We start from the raw sequence: 21,873 nt of genomic DNA, 5'->3' as shown, positions 1-21,873 counted from the left end.
CAATTGCATGAGACAATTTTATAAAATCTTCTATTCAGAGATATCTCCTGCCAGTTCTGTTTTCTTAGAGAACACTGTCAATACAGCTTGGTACTAGGAATGGTTCTTGAAAAACACAATCTTAAAAATGGGCTCTCTGAATTGGTTCTAAGGTTTTTGCAATTGGCTTTCTACTCTAATTGGATTCAAAGGCACTAATGAAGAGAGTGGAGTGGCTCAGGTGATTAGTCGCCTCCCTCCCACATGGGAGGTCCCTGGGTTTGGTTCCTAGTGCCTCCTAGAAAGAGAAGATCAGAACACAGCAAAGGCAAACAACGAGGGGGTGAGGAGAAATGAATAAAACAAAGGCAGTAATGACTATTTCCAACAGTCAAGATGGCACTGATAGTCCATGGCATGAGTTGGCAATAGAGATGTGCGAAACATCACCACTGGACATGGCTACTCAAATGCTTATAAGAGGCAAGGTTTTGGAGAGTGTTTTTGACACTTTAACAGAGTTTTGTGGAGTTAAAAGGTATAATGAAATTGACTGGTGGCTCCTAAGTGTACTGGAAACAGTTATAAAAGAAATAAATGCCTCAAATTTATGTGAAATTTGAAGTAATTTCAAATTTATTTGAAGGCTTCAAATTTGCAACTTAAGTTCCACATGAAGGATAGGAAAGTGTCTATGTGATCCCTGAAAGAAAATCTTATTTTGTGTAGCCACAGACTTGAGATGTGTGAAAACCAGACCAAGAGTGTCAATGTGTGAGTGCAGAATTACAAGAGAAGCTAAATTCCCAACTTTGTAGGGTGTCTGTGTTAAAGTGAGGGCATTGATTGGAAAGGAGGGGTATCCTGAAAATTGGAATGGTGGCATATGGGTTGATCATGATGGCAGTGAGGACATTAAAACCTAGATTCTGCTAAGTCTTTGCCAGATAAACTTGCAATGGTCTTCCCTGAGAAAAACAGACACCTGAATTCCAGCCTACCCTGAAAAAACAGCACCCAGACCTCCAGCTTGCCCTGAGTGAACAGCCAGCAGACTTCTTGTCCACGCTGAGGAATCTGCCCTCCCACCTCCACCTGAAGAGATGAACCTACTATGCCTGATAAACCATCTGAGGGAACAGTCCTCACCCCTTTGTCTGAAGACATTAATTCTGTCTCACCAGATGAAATTGTAATTGAATGTCCTGAGGTAATTGACTTGCAAGACACTTCTAATTCCTCTCTTGAACCACCCCCACCACCCCCTCTTCTCTCCCAGATCTATAACTAGACTGAAGTCCCACCAGGCCCTAAAAGGCAAGGTGCAAAGTATGACCATGAGAAGGTATGCTGTACTTCAAAAGAACTGCCTGAGTTTTCCAATCTGTATAGACAGGAATCAGTGTAATGTGTGTGGGAATGGTGACTAAGTGACGAATAGTGGTGGAAGGAATATAAAGTTGGATCAGGCTGAATTTATTGATATGAACCCACTAAGCAGAGATGTAGCTCAAGGGGCTAGAAAGGGCTCCAGTGGTTTGTCCGGGCGGCTGGCTGAAGCACGGACCAAAAGATGGCCTAGCATGTCTGAGGTCGAAACGCCAGAACTGCCAGGTAAAATGTGGATGAGGGGATTCAAAGGCTTAGAGAAACTGGAATGTTGGAATGGATTTATCATGCCAGGCCTGCTTAGGACTGGCAGAGGACACTCCTTTCACCAGGACTGTGAAGAGAATACATTTGTGAGACTATCCCATCTTCCCTGAAGAGCTCTGCGATTTCTCTTTGCTTTAAGTCAACCTTTACCATGGGAACTGTTGTCAATGAACTGGGGTCCTTAAACACAACGGGGATAATCGGCTCCTAGTTTGGCAGAAGCCAAGTGGCAGCCCTTATCTACAAAGATAAGGTAGGTGTGGCTACCATAAGGAAGAGAAGACTCAGAGCAGCAAACAAAAGAGTTTGATTATGTAGACCTATGACACCGGCTAACAGATCTTGGGGTACCTAGAAATAAAAGAGATGGGCAGTCTACTAGCTTTCTACTTGATCTGTATAAGCAGAAGAGTTCTTGGTCAAGTAAATGAAAGTCTAACTTGAATTACAAAAAGTGTCACCATCCCTTAATGAAATCCCAGGCTTGAGACAGTTTACAGACCCAGAGCTCCTGAATGAGGAGAAGGCCAGGCCCCCTTGGGAAGGGCCCTGTTACACAGCCGAAGTTTTTAAATGTTAATCTTTCCCTCAGCCTTCCCCAAAGAGATGTACCACATTTTACCAGGGTAACTGTGCACTGGGGCAAAGGAAATGAACAGATATTTTAGGGATTATTAGACACCTTCTTGGAAGTGACATTAATTCCAGGAGACCCAAAATGTCATTGCGATCCACCAGTCAGAGGAGGGGCTTATGGAGGTCAGATGATGGATGGAGTTTTCACTCAGGTCCATCTCAGAGTGGGTCCATTGTGTCCTGGACTCAGTCAGTGGTTATTTCCCCAGTTCAGAATGCACAATCTGAATAGACATATTCAGCAACTGGCAGAATCCCCACATTGGACCCCTGACTGTGGAGTGGGGCTATTATGGGAGGAAAGACCAAGGAGAAGCCACTAGGACTGCCCCTACCTAACAAAACAGCAAATCAAAAGCAATACTGGGGGGAGTAAATGTAGCAAATACTTCTTTTCAGTTGGTATTAGTAAGGACCACCAGAAACTGTTTGCTTTCAGGTGGCAAGGCCAGCAGTACACCTTCACTATGCTACTTTAGGGGTATTTTAATGCTCCAGCCCTATGTCATAATCTGGTCTGCAGGAACCTTGATCAACTCTCCCTTCTAAATGACATCACACTGGTCCATTATGCTGATAATATCCTATTGATTGGACTTAGTGAGCAAGAAGTAACTACTCTAGACTTACTGGTAAGGTCTTTGTGTGTCAGATGGTGGGAGACTGAAAAAAAAATGCAGGGGCCTTCCAGCTCAGGGAAATTTCTAGGTGTCCATTGGTATGAGGCATATTGAGATATCCCTTCTAAAGTGAAGCATAAGCTATTTCATCTGGCTCCTCCTATGACCAAAAGAAAGGCACAGTGCCTAACTGGACTCTGGATTTTGGAGACAACATAGTCCCCATTTCGGTGTGCTACTCTGGCCCTGTTCACTGAGTGATGAGAAAAGCTACCATTTTTGAGAGGGGCCCAGAATAAGAGGACGCTCTGCATCAGGTCCAGGCTGCTGTGCAAGCTGCTCTGCCCCTTGGGCCATGTGATCCGGCACAGCCAATGACCCTGGCAGTGTCAGTGGCAAATAGAAATGCCGTCGGGGCCTTTGGCAGGCCCCTACAGGAGGATCACAACACAGACCCTTAGGATTTTGGAGCAAGCCCTGCCATCCTCTGCAGATAACTACTCCCCTTTTGAGAAACAGCTTTTGGCCTGCTCCTGGGCCTTAGCAGAGACTGAGCACTTAATCAGGGGCCATCAAGTTACTAAAAGACCTAAGTTATCTATCACGAGCTGGGTGTTGTCTGGCCCAGCAAACCATAAAGTTGGGCGTGCACAGCAGCACTCCATCATAAAGCGGAAGTGGTATATAGGAGACAGGGCTCGAGCGGGTCCTGAAGGCACAAGCAAATTATGTGAGGAATAGCCCAAATGCCCATAGTCATCACTCCTGCCACATGACCTTCTCTTTCCCAGCCATATCTATGACCTCTCGGGGAGTTCCTTACAATCAGTGGACTAAGAGAAAACTCAGGCCTAGTTTACATAATATGCAGGTACCACTCAAAAAACTGCAGACTGCAGCTCCTTTCTGGGACTTCCCTGAATGTCAATGGTAAGGGAAAATCCTCCCAGTGGGTGTAACTCTGAGCAGGGCACCTGGTTGTTAATTTTGCTTGGAAGGAAAAAGGCCAGAGGTGCATTTGTACATTGATTCATGGGCTGTTGCTAATGGTTTGGCTGGATGGTCAGGGAATTGGAAGGGACATGATTGGAAAATTGATGACAAAGAGGTCTAGGAAAGAGGTATATGGATAGACCTTTCTGAGTGGCCAAAAGCATGAAGATATTTGCATCACATGTGAATGGTCATCAGAGGGTAACTTCAGCAGTGGAAGATTTTAATCATTAAGTGGATAAGATTACCTGTTCTGTGGATACCAGTCAGCTTCTTTCCCCAGCCACTCCTGTCATTGCCCAGTGGGCTCATGAACAAAGTAGCCGTGGAGGTCGGGATGGAGGTTATGATGGGCTCAGCAACATGGACTGTCCCTCACCGAGGCTGACTTGGCTACAGCCACTGCTGAGTGCCCAGTCTGCCAGCAGCAGAGACTCATAATCATTTCCTGATACAGCACCATTCCCCGAGTAATCTGCCTGCTCTCCGCTGGCAGGTTGATTTCACTGGACTACTTCCATTGACGTAGGCTATGGGTGGGGGGCTGTTCGTCTCTTCATAGATAACCTGAGCTGTGCGTCCGGGACAGTGAGAACTGCAGCCCTGCCCTTGGTAACCATGACAACTCCAGTCCCAGAGAAACTGTTTAGCAATGCAAACTCTATAAACTTTAAGTATTCAGGGAAAATGCAAACCAAGCGTGCTAAAAGCTTATCTAGAATGTATGAAGTCCATGCTAAAAGCTTACCTAGAATGTGGAAGATATATGTTAATTCAAGCCTATTGAGCACTGAAACAAAGAACCATTTGGCCCTTCCTCTGTATAAAAAGAGCTAAAAAGTCTTGTTCTGTTCGGGGCCCGGATTTTGGAATGAGAAGCTCTAACCCTGGCTGTTTGTAAATCATTTTCCTTCCCAAAATTATTCCTGAGTCCTGGCCTTTCTATACACAAATAATTGAACCTCTCTCATCTCTACAACACCAACATGGAAGGGGCAGAGTTTTCTCCATTCTTGAATGGACACACACTCTGGCTATGGGTTTGCCTTCCTTGCAAGCAATGCTTCTTCCAAAACTATCATCTGTGGACTTACAGAATACTTTATGCATCATCATGGCATTCCACAAGCATTGCTTCTGATTAAGGAGCCCACTTCACAGCAACTTATGTGTGGGAATGGGCACATGCTCATGGTCTTACCATGTTCCCCATTTTCCTGAAGCAACTGGATTGACAGAATGGTGGACTGGCCTTTTAAAGTTACAATTATGGTGTCAACTAGGTGGCAATAACCTGCAGGACTAGGACAATGTTCTCCAGGAGGCAGTGTAAGCTCTATATCAGCATCCGTTCTATGGTGCTGTTACTCCCCTAGTCAGGTTTTATGGATCCAAGAATCAAGGGGTGGAAATGGGAGTGGCACAACTTCCTATTACCCCTAGTGATCCATTAAGAAAATTTTTGCTTCCTGTCCTTGCAACCTTAAGCTCTGCTGGTCCACAGGTCTTAGTTCCAGAAGGAGGAGTGCTTCCGCCAGGGAACACAACAATTATTCCATTGAACTGGAAGTTAAGACTGCCACTTGGCCATTTTGGGCTCCTCATGCCTCTGAAAATAAAGGAATTACTATACTGACTGGAATGGTTGATCGTGACTATCAAGGAGAAAGAGGACTACACCTGGAGGTATAGAATCAGTTGCCTGGAATGTAGGAGATTCCCTAGAGCATCTCTTAGTACTACCATACCCTGTGATTAAAGTCAAAGAAAAACTGCAACAACCCAATCCATGCAGGGCTACCATGGTTATAAATATTTCTTCCTTGTTTTGTTATGAATATGTTTGTTTATGTACAGAAACAAAATAACTTTGTTTTCTTCCCTATCTTACCCCTTACCATATGCCAAGCTGTGTTTGTTTCATGTCATAGTATTTAAGTTGTAGTATATCAAATGTAAGAGTGAATATTACCCAAGGACTTGCACCCTATTCTGGAGCAATTTAATGTGTCTCCAATTGTACAGAGGACAGTTGAGTATTGTAGGTAGAAAATAAGTCTGTTATTGTTTTCTTATTTAGAGATTAAGTTTAAGGTAACGTGCATGCTGCCAGGTCAGTGTGTGTGGACTCAAACATACCTCCAAGTTCCTTTGACACGTATTGGGCCACACAGAAAGAATTCCCTACCATGGAAGGGTGACAGGGTGGCTCTGCATGCCACAGAAGCTACAATTTAGATTGAATATCTCTGTCACCAGTTCTCTCATTGGGAGGATTATTTGATGGACCGCTGTGAGGCAAAGGTAGAGCAAACGATTACAAGGTAGTGAGGCTAAGTGACGAAAACTCATCAATAACCGATAAGGACTGTTTGGAGTTTAACTATCTTCCCTGTTTATTTGGTGCCCTTCAAATAACTGGAGTTTGTACTCTCAAATATTTGTGGAGGAGCTTCTCCAGTACCTAGGAGGTAAGGGTTAGCCAGGTCTGGCTCTGGACTTGGCGGTCTTTTCCCTCGGCCTCGTTCTCACTCCGCTTTCTCTGTGTTGACTCCCTCCCTTTCTTCATAGTTAGAAATCCAAGGTTGCAAGAAAAGGCTCTAAGAATCAGCTGCTTTTGTAACAACAATCAACAACTTCTGCAACTATTTTGGTGGGACGCTATTTCTGGAAATGAATTCCAGAGCCTTGAAGAAATGTTAGCATGTAGAGGCTTCCAGAAGCATCTGAGCATGGAGTTAAGAGCATCTTTCTTATCTTGTACTTTCCGTGAGGAATACTCATTGTGTTTCCTTTCAAATTGATTTTGTTCTGGTTCAAGAAGATGCATCAAGCTTCTATTTCTTTACCCCATCTTCTCCCCTTCTATCGTGTTTCAAAATTAGCTTAATGTGCCAGGTGCCATGCTAAGGGCTGCAGAGGAGGTGGTGAATGGAGGGCAAAGAAAAGAGGAGGGCAAAGCGCTTGTCCTCAAGTAGCTCCTTGACCGGTGGGAGGCGTGAGAAAAGCACACACACATCCCAACTGCCAGGCAGAATGGCTAGGTAGGGGCTGCAGAGCAGTATGTACAGAAATCCCGTAGAGATTTCCTATGAGTGGGAGGGTCAGAAGAGACTCATGGAAGAGATCACCCTTCATGGATGAGGGAAATTTCTGCAGAGGAAGAAATGAAGAGGGTTGAAGGGACAGTGGCCATGGCAGAAGGGAAGATCCCATCAGGAGGATTTCAGGGGTGACTGGACAGATAACGTACCTGGAGCAGAGAGTGTGCGAGAGAGTGGGGCCATAACACTTGGAAGAAGTAGATTGGGACCCTAAATTGGAGGGTATAATTGTTACTTAGTTTTAGAGGCAGCCAAGAAGCAGCAAAGCACAAGCTAAGATGAGAGCAGCTCTTAGGCTGGACTTAGAACTGATGCAGGCTGGATTAGAAGGGAGGCACACAGAGATCAGATCTCCAGGGGGCTTTGGGTCCCAGCTCAGGCCATGGATAATAAGAGTAACTGTGCGAGCACTGGAAGTGTTGGAACAGAGAAGTCAGAAGAAGAGCAGGCTGCTGCAGATGGAGGTTTGTCTTTTGGCCGGAGGCGGGTGTTGCTATTTGAAACAAGCAGAACCATGTAAGTCCCTTCCTCCTAAACACAGGTTAAAAGCTGAGGTGAGACACTTGCCCTGCACTCAAAGGCTTGGCAGAGCCTGGGGAGAGGGGTGGGCAGGGAAAGAGGCATGGAGAAATCGAGAAGGTTCTAGAGCTTCACCCATGCCCCCCACCCACCACTCCACACATCACATGACCAGGTACCCTGGGTGCCGGGCAAGGGTGGACACTAGATCTATATCTTTCCTTTTTCTTTTTTTTTTTTTTTAGTATTCATGAAACGTAGAGTGAAAACGGAAAGGAAAGCAAGGCCTCATATTAAAGGGTGTTTAGGGCTCGAGAACACTCTGCAGGCTCCAGGAGATGGAGCCGCTAGCTCGTACCGTTGGCTCTGGGAGGCTGCAGCTCTGGGGCCACGGGGGGGACTCACCAAGAAAAGGGGGACATGAGTCACACGCGCACACAGATTCTTATCCTATCTCACTTCCCCCTTGCATGAAACTGGAAGGCAGGAACACAGGCTGCTTCTCCTCAGTCCGCGTAGCATCTTGCAGCAGTGACCTCAAGCAGCTGGTTTTGCTAACAGTGCTGCTGGCACAGAAGGGCAGGGGCTGGGTTTGGAAAGGGAAAGGTGGTGGAGAGGAGAGTACTGAGGGCCCTGGTGACAAGTCCCCCACCGCTCTGCTTTTCGCTGAGCAGCCTGGAGTACATGGCCAGCAGTTTAGGGGTGGCAGCCAGAGGTCCCCAAATTCTGCAGCAGGCAATTTCCCTCACTCAGAACCTTCCAAAAGGCCTGCAGGCCCAGCAGCTCCATTTCTAAGATCCCGGGCGACAAAGCTGGGGACGCCAAAGCCTTGGGGCTAAGTTTGGAAATGGGCACTAAAGTGCCACTTAGCACAACAAGCAAAACCACACCAGTCCCCTCCTCCTAAGGACAGGTCAGATTCTGAGCTGGGACATTTGACCTGTTCTCAGGCTTGGCAAGAGGCAGGGGGCGGTGCTGGCGTGACGAAGGGCTGCTGCTTCTATCGTTATCTCAGCTCCTAGCGTGTTCGAGACAGCGTTTCTGAGCTCCACATCCATCCGGTCCAACTTCCTTCACAATGAGCTATGCCATGCCTTTCTTCCGCCCTAGAGGACACCTTGAACCAAGAGGAAATCACCTCTAATGAAACCACAGTGAATCGTGCATGCTGGAGTGAGCTACTGTGATCATCAGTTTGGAATGTTCCTGATATTCAGAGATTAGTGTTAAAATTTCATGGTCAAAGTTCACAGATCGAACCTTCACGGTCAGAGGTCACAGGTCATCCCAGCAGGTTCCGAGACCCCAGACTTGCTGTTGTGCTGTGTTTCTTCCTCCCCCTCTCCCCCTCCAGCCTGCTGCCCCCACTTCTTAGAAATAGCATAAAACTGGTAAGTCACATCTTTTAAACCATTCAGTATTGGGTTGAGTAATAACTTTCCTACAGGTCATCTAGGTCATTACACAAATTCTGCAAATCTGATATGCCCGCAGCTCCGTGGGCCGCGGGGAGCGGAAGATGCTGCTGCGACAGACACCGCGGCGGCCAGAGGCTGGGGCCCTCGGCTTCTGCGGCTGAGAGGACCATTTGGAGGCGGGGAGACGGGAGGCTGGGAGCCCGGCCCGCCTGGCCGAGGCCTGGCCGCAAGCCTTGCCGACCTCGCAGCGGGACTGGAGGGAGGTCTTCCCTCTGGCCCGGCCGTCGTGACCGGTTCCACGGGACGCCTGCGCAGCGCGGGCGCCGAGACTCACCTGTGCGCGGCGGCGGGGAGGCGGCGCGCAGGGCCCGCAGGGGCCGCCCGCAGCGCCCTGCTCCACCGGCAGCCGCGCGCCGCGGGCGCCAGCAGCCGCTGCATGCCGCAGGCGCGAGCGAAGGCGGCGCGGTGCTGGGGGGCGGCGGGGTGCCCGGGGGCCGGCGGTGCTCGGGGGGCGGCGGGGGGCTCGGGGGCGGCGGCCCCGGCTTTAGGCGCCCGCACTCGGCCGCGCGCCGCCCGCTGTGCGGGGCTGGGTGCCTGCGAGCCGCGGGAGCCCCCGCAGAGCAGCGGCAGGTGAGCGCCCCCGCTCCAGCACCTTCCAGCCGGGCCTCGGGAGGGGCGAGAGGCGCTGCGGCTGTGCGCGGCCTGATCTCCGCGCCTTTATCTCCCGCTGTGGCCTACTTGGAACCGGTCCCAAGGCCATCCACGTGGTCTGTCTTGGACGCTGGCTTGGCCCCAGCGCAAGTCGCAGAGTTACTGTCACTTGGTGGTCCCCGGTCCCCTCCACGGTGTTGTTATTACTTTAATGGATCAAGCATAACAAAAAAAAAAAAACTTTCAAAACCGAGCGGAGGGACTCCTTTATTAGCAGCGCTTCATGTTCCTATCTTTGTGGTTAACCCTTTTATTTGCAAACTCTACATGCTTTCCTAGAGGGATGTAATAAACATGCATGGAGGTACAGGAGCCTGTAGCAGTTTGGTATTGTTTATGAATTCCAAAAACAGATATTCGTTCTGTTTGTGACCTGGTCTGTTCCTCTGGGCATATTAGATTGAATTGGATTCAGAGGTTTCACTTTTATTTGATCGAGTTGTGAGTAAGGCTTTGACTGGGCTACCTCCGTAGGGCTCACATAGAAAACTAAACGGCAGAGGAATTTTACCGCTGGAGCCCTGAGAAGTAAACACAGGCAGGAGCAGATATGCGAGGAAGGAGAGAAGGATCCTTCAGACACGGCAGAGTCCCAGGAAGAGAGAAGAGCTGTTAGCCTGAGAGCCTACAGCTGGCCTTGTGCAGCGAGCGGAGCAGCTGAGCCCGGAGAGAAGCGGGACTTACCCAGCCTGCGGCTGATAGGAAGAAGCTGGGACCCCGGAGCCTTAAGAGGAAGAGGGAGGATGAGCCCTGGCAGATGCGGCAGCCCTCGTCCTCCAGCGTGCGGCACCAGACTTTGGTGAGGGAAGTAACTTACGCTGTATGGCCTGGCAACTGTAAGCTCCTACCCAAAATAAATACCCTTTATAAAAAGCCAACAGATTTCTGGTAATTTGCATCAGCACCCCTTTGCTTAATACTGAGCCCCCACGAGGTGACTGCCATTTGAAACTCAAGCTATGCTGAGGGTTTTACAGATGAGGTGTTTTACAAGTGAGGCTATAGATAGTAGAGAAGCAACATGACTTTCCCAAAGACATACAGCTAATAAGTGGTAGATGGAGACTCAACCCTGTTTTTTAACTCTACATTCTGGTCTTCCCAATCCGTCCCTCTACTTCTCAGTGAGAAGGTTCCTGCCCCCGATCTCCCAGATGACCGCCTCCCTCCATGCCTCTTTCATGGCACAGATCTTCCTCTACCTTTTATGAGAGTCATGCATTCATTCGTTCAGTTAACCCACTGTCTCATAGGCTCTGTGCGGGACATAGAGAAGAGCCAAAGTGGCTTCTGCTTTAGGGGAGGCTGGGCTGACTTCATTTTCCTGAAGACAGAGAGCCTCCAAGTGCCCCCAGAAGTCCAGTTCTTCTAAGTCTCCTGTCATCTTTAGCCTCTTTTTTCACACATCTCAGTGCATTCCCTGTCTCCCAATCTTATACCTCTTTTGGTCACCCCATAACTTTCCACTCAGCCTTTTGCAAAGCTCTGTCATTAATTTAAAATTCCTTACTCTCAATCTCTTCTCTGAAAATGTCCTTTATTTCTTGCTCTCTCAAACTGATTTCCCCCTGCAACTCTCTCAAACGGTGACTGCGTTCTCACCTTCCCTCTCCAACCTTCCCCCACTTTCCACCAACCCCCCACACACTACAGGATGCAGCATAAGGCATATGTTCTCTTTGCTCTCCCTTTTCTTCCTCTTAAAAGCCTCAGCTCTCTTAAAGCACATGCCATCAGTCTTTGCCACTTACTGCCCTTCACAGCTGCTGTCAGCTAAAAATCTTGCCCTACTTCCCTTCATTAACACATTCTTAATCACATGGATCGCTGTCTTCCTCTCCACTGTCAGTTCTTTCAACTCTCTTGGAGACATCAGTCTCCACATAGATAATTCATCTACCCTGGCCCCTTACTAACTTCCAATGATCTTGTTCTCTCACTCTGTTGTCCCCCTCTCTATCTTGTCATTAGAGTATCTGCTCCACCTCCAAAATTTTAATATCATGCAGCCCAATCTTCTCAGATGACTTTTAAATTACCCCCACATTTACCCCATTAGAACCCATTGACTCCATTCCTTTTTCACCATTTATTTTACCTCATTCACTGTACCTCTTTTCTTTCCTTGCCCGGCTCAGATTGTTCATGGTGCATCACTATAAACAATCCCTTGCTCATACCTTGTCATTTACTCCCTTTGTCAGACAGGCCAAGCAAACTATGAGTCAACCAAAGGGGAGCTGATGCAAAGTAGCAGAACTCTGTTGGCTTTTATAAAAGGTATTTATTTGGGGTAGAAGCTTACAGTTACCAGGCTATAAAGAGTCCAACTCAAGGTACCCAAATCTGCTGCCATGTGTTGAAGAAAGATGACGGGAGATGTCTGTGAGGGTTTAGCCTTCTCTTTCCTCTTAAGGCTCCGTGGTCCCAGCTTCTTCGATCTCAGCTGTAGGCTGGCATAAGACTTGTCTCTTTCCTTGGGGCTCATTTCTGTTTTTTCCCCTTATTTCTCCCCCTCCCCCCACCGCTGCTATCTGCTCTCTGCGTCCATTCACTGTGTGTTCTTCTGTGTCTGTTGTATTCTCATTAGGCGGCTCCATGAACCTATCCTGGGACCTCCTGGAGTGGGAGAGAGGTGATCACTCTCTTGCGCCACCTCAGCTCCCTGTTCTGCTACATCTTATTTTCTCTTCTCTGTGTTTCTTTTGTCAGCTCTCCATGTGGGCAGCTCCACTTGTGGGCGGTCTGCTCTCCTGTGTGGGGCTGCACTCCTTGCGTGGGGGTCACCCCTGTACGGGGTGACACTCCTTTCACATGGCAGCACTGCATGTGGGCCAGCTCACCACACGGGCCAGGAGGCCCTTGGTATCAAACCCTGGGCCTCCTGTATGGTAGGCAGAAACTCTATCTGTTGAGCCATATTCGCTTTCTGGGGCCCGTTTCTTTCCAAGCTCAGCTGCTCTGTTCTCCTCACAAGGTCAGCTGTAGACTGTCAGGCTCATCTCTCTTCTGGGGGGCCGTGTCTATGGAGCACTCTCTCTTACTGTGTATCTGCTTCTGTGTTCTCCTTCTCTGTGTATTTACTCCCCTGTCTTTGATTGAGCATCCATTTATATAGTCCACAGCTGGAGGCTAGCTATAGATGGGGACTCAAACTAAGCCACCTTAATGACATGGTCAAATAAAAGCCCTAATCATGATTTAGTAAAGTAAAAGTGAAACCTCTGAATCTAATACAACCTAATACACCCAGAGGAACAGGCCAGTTTACAAAGACAATCCAAGATCTATTTTTGGAATTCATAAACCATACCAAACCGCCACACGAACCTTCAACTTTGTCAAACCCAACTCTTGGTCATCTCTGTTTCTGAATCCAACCAACTAGACATGGCTGAATCAAGACACAAAATTGTACTTATCCGTTCATTTAAATTTATAACCACACATCTCAAGGGAACCCTCCTCATGGTTTGGCAATTCTATTTCATTTTCCCTGTCCCTTCATTCTCCCAGACACAAGAGGCTAGTCACACTTTCTCTTCTCCAGTGCTTATTTTCAGCTGATAATTTTGATTCTTATTTCACAAAGAAAGTAGAATCAGAAAATAACTCCTTTGTCTTTCATTAGCAAATTCAACAAATTGACTTGTCTTCTCCATCCCATACTCTGCCTTCCCACTGTGATAACCCTTTATAGCAAAACTCATTAAAGTATGGTCTGTTCTCAGTGTTTCACATCCCAATCTTTTTAATTGCTCCAGTTAGGCTTTTGTCCCCACCACTCCACTAAAATTTCTCTTGTTAAGATTACCAGTGACTTCCCTATTGCTCAATCCTGTGGTAGATTGTGAGCCTTCAGTTTCCTTCCCCTCCCAGGAGCATGTGCCAGGTGCTCACTCCTTCCTTCTTTCTTTCTTTCTTTCTTTTTTTTTTTAAAGATTTATTTATTTATTTTTATTTTTTATTTATTTCTCTCCCCTTCCCCGCCCCGCCCCCAGTTGTCTGTTCTCTGTGTCCATTCGCTGTGTGTTCTTCTGTGTTTGCTTGTATTCTTGTCAGCAGCACCTGGAATCTGTCTTGTTTTGTTGCGTCATCTTGCTGCGTCAGCTCTCCATGTGTGCGGCGCCACTTCTGGGTGAGCTGTCCTTTTTGTGCGGGGCGACTCTCCTTACAGGGTGCACTCCTTGTGCGTGGGGCTACCCTATGTGGGGGACATCCCTGGTGGCACGGCACTCCTGCGCACATCAGCACTGTGCATGGGCCAGCTCCACCACATGGGTCAGGAGGCCCGGGGTTTGAACTCTGGACCTCCCATGTGGTAGGTGGGCGCCCTACCTGTTGGGCCAAATCTGCTTCCCACTCCTTCCTTCTTGAGTCATTTTCTTCATTTGGCTTTCTGGACCTGACAATCCCTGGTTTTTCTTCGCATCACAGCTCCTTCACAACAGCTTTTCCTCTTTCTGACCTTTAAAGTTTGAAATGTTCTAGGTAGTTCCCACACACTCTTTATTTCACTAAGAAAATGATTGGACAGAATATTGGGTTAGTTTATTTTATTCCCTCCACAGACATTCCCTTGTCTGTTTGCTTGCTGTTTTTGGTCAGTGTTTGTGCTTGTTGTCTGCTTGTTATTTTTGCTCGTTGTCTGCTCACTGTCTGTTTTTTTCCTTAGGAGGCACTAGGAACTGAACCTGGGACCTCCCGTGTGGGAGGCAGGTGCCCAAATGCTGAAGCACATCTGCTCCCTGCTTGTTGTTTTTTTTTCCTTATTGTCTTGCTTGTTGTTTTTACTTGTTGTCTGCTCATTGTTTCTGCTTGGTGTCTGCTTGTTGTTTGTATTCTTTAGGAGGCACTGGGAACCAAACCCGGGACCTATCATGTGGGAGGCAGGTGCCCAACTGCTTGAGCCACATCTAATCCCCATCGAGCTAGTTTGTAGGACCACAGTATACCAATACTAACACAGGATTATGGACACATAATGGACACTTTGATTAAATTGAAGAGCCAAACCATCCAATCTAACATAAACTTTATATAGTGCATATAACAACTCAGGCACTGGTAGGCATAAGGAATACAGAGAGATGAATGAGCCTCATCCCCTTCCCTCTCCTAAGTTGGCATATCCTAAGCCAGGCAGTGCACTAAGCACTTAGTGTGCATTATCTCATTTAATTTTCACAACTCCCTGAGGTTGTTACTGCTACTATGCTGATTTTATGGATGAGGAAACTGAAATTTAGAAACATTATATAACCATCTGTGGTTATAAGCCTTGTAAGCAGCTGAGATGGGCCTTGAATATGGACTGGTTCTAAACAGACTCCGGGCCAATCGCCAACCATTGTAAGATTAAACCGAGTGAGATCTCCCCTGCAGATTTGCACTTTGCATCTCAAACTGAAGGAAAGGAGCTTTCAGAGTTCTAGGTATAAAAGAAAATGGGCAGGAAAGCTGTTTCCAGGGGAAGTCTAGACCTTGGGACAAATACATATGCTTTCGGAAATGAACCGTTTTTATTTAATAAAAAATTTGAATGCATTACAAGCATATCTGGGGATTGTCAGTTTCAAAGTGCCTTCGCACACACTCTAGCCCCACAGCAGTCCTCCAGTTTGACGGGAATTACGAGCCCCTCTGGGAAGCACGGCCGCCGAGGCTTTGAGGGAGGGCGCTGGGCCCGGGGTGGGTGGCGTGGCTGGAGGGAGGGCCCGCGCAGCTCCGCATCCGGGCTCTTGCAGTGCGCAGAAATGTGCGGTGCCGCGCGGTAGGGGGCGAGGCCGCGGGGGGGGGGGGGGGCCGTGGCCGCGCGGTAGGGGGCGTGGCCGCGGGGGGGTGTCCGTGGCCGCGCGGTAGGGGGCGTGGCCGCGGGGGGGTGTCCGTGGCCGCGCGGTAGGGGGCGTGGCCGCGGGGGCGGTCCGTGGCCACGCGGTAGGGGGCGTGGCCGCGGGGGCGGTCCGTGGCCACGCGGTAGGGGGCGTGGCCGCGGGGGGGGTGTCCGTGGCCACGCGGTAGGGGGCGTGGCCGCGGGGGCGGTCCGTGGCCACGCGGTAGGGGGCGTGGCCGCGGGGGCGGTCCGTGGCCACGCGGTAGGGGGCGTGGCCGCGGGGGGGGGTCCGTGGCCGCGCGGTAGGGGGCGTGGCCGCGGGGGGGGGTCCGTGGCCGCGCGGTAGGGGGCGTGGCCGCGGGGGGGTGTCCGTGGCCGCGCGGTAGGGGGCGTGGCCGCGGGGGGGTCCGTGGCCGCGCGGTAGGGGGCGTGGCCGCGGGGGTGTCCGTGGCCACGCGGTAGGGGGCGTGGCCGCGGGGGGGGGTCCGTGGCCGCGGCCGCGGGGGCTTCCTGGCCGGCTGGTGCAGCCCCTTGCCGGCCAGTCCCGCGTGGAGCGCCCGACCTGGGTTCCAGCTCCTTGAGAGGCTGGCGAGGGAGGGTATCCCGCGCGGAGTGGGGCAGATGCTCCCCTACTTCCCGAGGGAGTCGGGAAGGGCGTGGAGCCGGCCGGAATCTCTCGGGAGGCGGAAAGCACTGCACGCCGGGTTGACGTCTCGCAAGCCTCCCGGCTCCTGGTGGTGCGAGCCTAGCGGGGAGGCGCGGGGAGCAGGGCTCGCGCGGAGGCCCGAGAGCCGCGAGGCCGCCCGTACCCGGCAGCAGGCCCCGCGCCCGCGCCGCCTGGCCCGCGCCTCTCGTCGAGCCTTCGTAGTCACAGACATTTGTGCGGTTTTAAAACAATCACAGGCCGATGGTCATTTTTTGTTTCAATAGCAAAGATGTCACGAAACACCAATTTACATGATTAATTTTCTTCAAAAATTTTCATCTCTCAGAACCGTATTGATAGATAATTATTAAGAATTTGTCCTAATTCTGTCATAATTTTTATTTAGACAACATTTTATCGTGTCGAAATTCTCCACCTGGCAACAAGGTCAACTGTGATAGGCTGTTGAATGCCTCTTCCAAAACCAAACTGGAAAGCACTAAGAAAATACGAGGAAAGCAAGAATTTGAGAAGCATTTTTTAAAAAGCTGTACATTACTGGAAGGAAAGCTAAGACCTATAACATGGGACTGAATAATGTCTTAAAACGTGATGCAAAACACAAACGTGTAGTATTGCATTTATAAAACGTTTTTACACAACATAAATACGATTATACTAGAGAAAAGGAAAGAGAATCGCAGCTATGTACAGCGGGTGAGGCATACAGAGATTGAGAAGCGATGAGTTTTGTTTTTCCTTGTTTTTTTTGTTATTGTTATTGGAATAATGGGAGTGCTGTGGGAGTGATTGGGGTGATGAGTGCATAAATTTGTGATTACACCGAATACCATTGATCATACACTTTGGATGGATTTATACTTTATTAATATGTATTAATAAAGTTGAAAAAAAAATCCCTCCTCAAATGCAAAAAGACAGCTCGTGAGAAGTCCCGAGGAGCGTGAGGCTCCCGGCGGGCCGTGGGAGGAGAGGCGAGCGCGCGGGGCGCGGGGCGCGGGGCGCGGGGCGCGGGGCTGCGGGGCGCGGGGCTGCGGGGCTGCGGGGCGCAGAGCGACCCCAACGGCCTCACGCCGCCCCCCAGCGCCGCCCCCCCCAGCGCCGCCCCCCAGCCCCGCCCCCCAGCCCCGCCCCCCAGTGCCGCCCCCCAGCCGCCCCCCTGCCCCGGCCCCCAGCCGCCGCCCCCCAGCCGCCCGCGCCGCGCCCCCCGCCGCCCCCCCTCCGCCCCCCGGCGCCGCCCCGCAGCGGTCGGTATCCCCAGGAAACAAGAATTCATCGGTGTCCCCAGGAAACAAGAGTTCATCCGCCAAAATAATTCCACCCCCAGGACCGCTAAGGTGGGAAGACGGAACACTCAAAAACATGGAGCATCTGAAACAAAGTCTTTGAAACAGACCAAGAATTTAAACAATCATGAAGTGTACTTAAGAAAGCAAGGGAAGATTTAGTAATGCAAATCACTAATGAGAAATCATGACAGAATTTCGTATATAATTAAATACAAGGATAAAATAAAAATACAATATATGCAAAATACTATAGGATGGACAGAGCTAAAAAAAAAGTGAATAGAAAGATTTCAGTTGTGGAACTCTCTAAAAAGGTCAACAAGAAAGAAGAAAAAGAGAAAATATGGTTTTTCTCTTTTAACTGGGAAAAAAAAATCTAAGAGATTGGAAGGATTGATGTAGAAGTGCCAATACTTGAATAATCAGAATCTCTAAAGGGGAAATACTGGAAAAATAGTGAAGATACTTCCTCCATAATTAAAGATGACACATCTCAATTTGGAAAAGCTCACCAAGGAAAAACAGGACAGTTAAAGAGAAAACAGAACTAGGACACATACAGACAAAAGACATTCCAAAAGCCTTTACAAAGAAAGAGAAGATCATCTAAAAAGCAACAAGAGCTAAGTAACATCACACTTTTCAGCAGCAATGCTAGACTTGAGAAGACAGTGAAGTCATATGTTTAAAGAATTCAGGGAAGCAGACGTGGCCCAATGGATAGAGCGTCCCCCTACCACATGGGAGGTCCAGGGTTCAAACCCAGGGCCTCCTGACCTGTGTGGTGAGCTGCCCATGCGCAGTGCTGATGTGCACAAGGAGTGCCGTGCCACTTAGGGATGCCCCCGTGTTGGGGAGTCCCACGCACAATGACTGTGTCCCGCAAGGAGAGCCGCCCCACGTGAAAAAAGCACAGCCTGCCCAGGAGTGGTGCTGATGCAGCAAGATGACACAACAAAAAAGAGATGCAGTTTCCCAGTGCTGCCTGATAATACAAGCGGACACAGAAGAATGCGCAGCGATTGGACAGAGAGCAGACAATGGGGGGAAGAGGGGAGAAATAAATAAAAATGAATCTTAAAAAAATAAAGAATTCAAGGCAGGGAGCAGATGTGGCTCAAGTGGTTGAGAACCTGCTTCCCATGTGGGAGGTCATGGGTTCAATCCCCGGTGCCTCCTAAAACACAAAAAGCAAACAAATAAAAAACCAACTCAGGGGAGCTGATTTAAAAACAAAAACAAAAACAAAGATAATTGAAGGCAAATGTAAGGGCACACCAAATATGTTCTCAGGTACTCCAAGACCCATAATGAAAACACAGCTGGAGAAAGTCTTCAAATGAAAAGGGAAGTAAATTCAGGAGAATTCAGTACTGGATAAAAAAAATTAAGTGATTAAATAATTTGTAAGTGTAAGTGTAAGAAAAACTTAAACCAAAATAAAGAAAATAAGGAAATGTAACTGTTGTAATCTTAATAAAAAATTGAGACAATTTCTCGGTGGGGGAGGGGGAGAGAGACCAAAGGAACATGAGGTCTTTCTTATGGCAAAGATGTAGATTTTGATAAAGTTAAGAAAACAATTGGGCTAAATAAATATGAGTATGGTTCTCAAGGGGGAACGATTATAAAAACAAAGAATATGTAATTTAACCCACAGACAATAAGCTGACCTATGTAATGGAAAGGAGGGCGAAATAAAAATAAGTGAATGAGAAAAAATCAAAATGTGAAATAAGTTGGCAGAAATAAATCTTAATGTGATAGTAAGTATAATAGACACAAACAGGTTAAACTTACCAATTAAAAGTAAAGTAACTGATTGGATTAAAATGATTTAATAATATGCCACCTATAAGAGATGTTTGCTACACACAAGGACAAAGAAAGGTTGAAAGTGAATGATTGAATATAATATATTGGACAAATGAAAGCTAAGGTAGCAATAGTAATGCCTGACAAAGTAGAATTTATGATAAAAAAATCATAAAGGACAAAGAATGATACTATTTGAATGGAAAAAGAAAACTATGGAAAGAAGATATAGCCATTATAAACATCTGCACCTATGGCTTCCTTATCTATCAAGCAACAGCTGAAACCTGCTAAAAGAAAGCGGTAAATAAGTTGTGGGGATCAGATGTAGCTGAAGTGGCGGAATGCCTGCTTCCCATTTGCGAGGTCCTGGGATCAATACCCAGGAACTTCCTAAAAATAAAAAAAACAAACAAACAAAATAAACAAATGAAAAAAAAAACCCAACATGGAAAACTAGATGAAATGGATACATTTCTGGGAATATATAAAATGACAAACTTAGAAGTAAAAGAGTACTTGAATAGACCAATGTATATTAAAGAAAACAAAATGGTAGGGAAGGCCTAGATGGTTTTATAGTAAGTATGGATTAGTTGTTTTATGAATTAGTAAATTTCTAGTTTAAAGAATTTTTCCAGAAAATATGAAAAAGTAGAAAATGCTCAGATCATTTTTATGGGATCAGTACTGTCTTGGTTTCAAACTCAGGTATAGACAACATAAGGAAAAAATTAAAGCTTCTTTCAATTGTGAAACTATTTGCAAAAATACCTGAATAAAACATCAGTTAGTGGAATCCAACATTTTATTTTACAAACACATGAAGATGGCAATGAATTCTTAGACTATACACCAAAAGCATGAACAACAGTAGAAAAAATAGATAAACTGGACTTCAAAACTAAAAACTTTTGTGCATCGAAGAGCATTTTTGGGAGCAGATGCAGCTCAGGTGGTTGAGCGCCTGCTTCCCATGTACTAGGTCCTGGGTTCAATCCCCGGAACCTCCTAAAAAAAACACCAAGAAAGTGAAAAAGACAAGCTACAGAATAGGAGAAAATATTTGGAAACCATACATCTAATATATGGTTTAACATCCATATATAACTCCTACAACTTAACAACAAAAAGACAACTCAATTTTAAAAATGGGCAAAGGACTTGAATACATATTTCTCCAAAATAGATATACAAATGGCTAATAAGGGTATGCAAAAACGCTCAACATCATTAGCTATTAGAGAAATACAAACCAAAACCACATTGCAATGCCCCTTCACATCCACTTGGATGGCTATTATTTTTTTAAAAATGGAAATCATGGCAAGTGTTGGTGAGGAAGTGGAGAAATAGAAACCTTCACACGTCGTTGGTGGGAATGTCAAGTGGTGTGGCCACTGTGGAACATAGTCTGGTGTTTCCTCAGAAAGTTAAGTGTAGAATAATTGTATGACCTAGTCATCCCACTTCAAAGCCTTAGTCATAACTTAATAAGTAAAAGCAAAACCTCTGAATCCAGTACAATCTAAGGGTATCGCCAGCCCAGAGGAGCAGACAGTTCACAAACACGAGCAAGCATTTCTTTTAGGAATTCATCAATAGCACGAACCTGCCACGTGTGGCGACGTGGATGAACCGTGAAGAAGACACACTAAGGGAAATAAGCCATACACAAAAGGACAGCACTGTATGATGCCACCTAAATAAAATACCTAGAATATGTAAATTAAGAGCAACAGATAGTGTAACACAGGTTACTGGGCGCAGGAGGAGTGTGAACGGGGAGTTAATGCTTACAAATACAGAATATCTGTTTGAGGTGATGGGAAAGTTTTGGTAATAGATGTTGGTGATGATAGCACAGTACTGTGATTGAAATTAATGTCACTGAATTGTACATTTGAAGTGGTTAAAATGGGGAAGTTTTTGTTGTATATGTTACCACCATAATTTTTTTTTAAGAAGCATGGTAATTAAGTAGGGCTTGTCCCAGAAATCCATCAATATCATTGATCACATTAATAGAATAAGGAAAAATCATATAATCAACTCAATCAATATAGTAAACACACCTGAAAAAATTCACCTCCCATCTGTGATGAAAACTCAGCAAACTAGGACTAGAAGAGAACTTTTAGAAATTATTAAATGTCATATTCAAAAACTCTACATATACTTAAAGGAGAAATTTTAGATATATTTACTTTAAGACTGAAGGAACATAGAGATGATGACTACTGTTTATCATACTCTACTAGAGATTCTGGCTAATACCATTAAAAAATGAAAAGAAATACTTTGTACAAGGATGGAAGAGATAAAAACTATTATTTGTATGACATGGTAAGTTTCCTAAAAAATAATAAAAATCAATGCAACATTTGAACCAAAAGAATTTAGCAAAATTGCCTGAGACAGCATCAATTTATAGAAATCAACAGCGTTGCTCCTGGAAACCAGGGAGCTGGGAGTGGAAGAGCGCACAGTGATAGGAACACTATTTCATATCCCTGGCCACATGGTCCTGTAGCATGGGGTGTTAGCACAGACTTTGGAATCAGGAAGATCTGGATTTGAATCTGAACTTTGCTGTACCCTATCTGGGGGGTCTGGGATAATTACTTAAATTT

At 46.9% G+C, this 21,873-nt stretch overlaps 1 protein-coding gene and 1 long non-coding RNA gene across 2 annotated transcripts in view; one reads left to right on the top strand and one right to left on the bottom strand.

Moving 5' to 3' along the window:
• The window catches only part of HMGCS2 (3-hydroxy-3-methylglutaryl-CoA synthase 2), a 35,743-nt gene extending 26,115 nt beyond the window's left edge, over window positions 1-9,628 (bottom strand). Inside the window, exon 1 of the mRNA XM_058302957.2 lies at window positions 9,260-9,628. Coding sequence (XP_058158940.1) covers window positions 9,260-9,363 — 104 coding nt within the window. The 5' untranslated portion in view covers window positions 9,364-9,628. The remainder of the gene's footprint in view (window positions 1-9,259) is intronic.
• On the top strand, window positions 8,476-10,381 carry LOC139439639 (uncharacterized). Its single transcript, XR_011649576.1, has 2 exons — window positions 8,476-8,898; window positions 10,111-10,381. It is a non-coding gene; the product is annotated as an uncharacterized lncRNA (long non-coding RNA).
• The last annotated feature ends 11,492 nt before the right edge of the window (window positions 10,382-21,873 follow it).

Source organism: Dasypus novemcinctus, chromosome 9 (genome assembly GCF_030445035.2).
Source record: "Dasypus novemcinctus isolate mDasNov1 chromosome 9, mDasNov1.1.hap2, whole genome shotgun sequence".
Taxonomy (NCBI): domain Eukaryota; kingdom Metazoa; phylum Chordata; class Mammalia; order Cingulata; family Dasypodidae; genus Dasypus; species Dasypus novemcinctus.
Note: the sequence above shows the minus strand (reverse complement) of the source record. Positions and strands in the feature narration are given on the sequence as shown.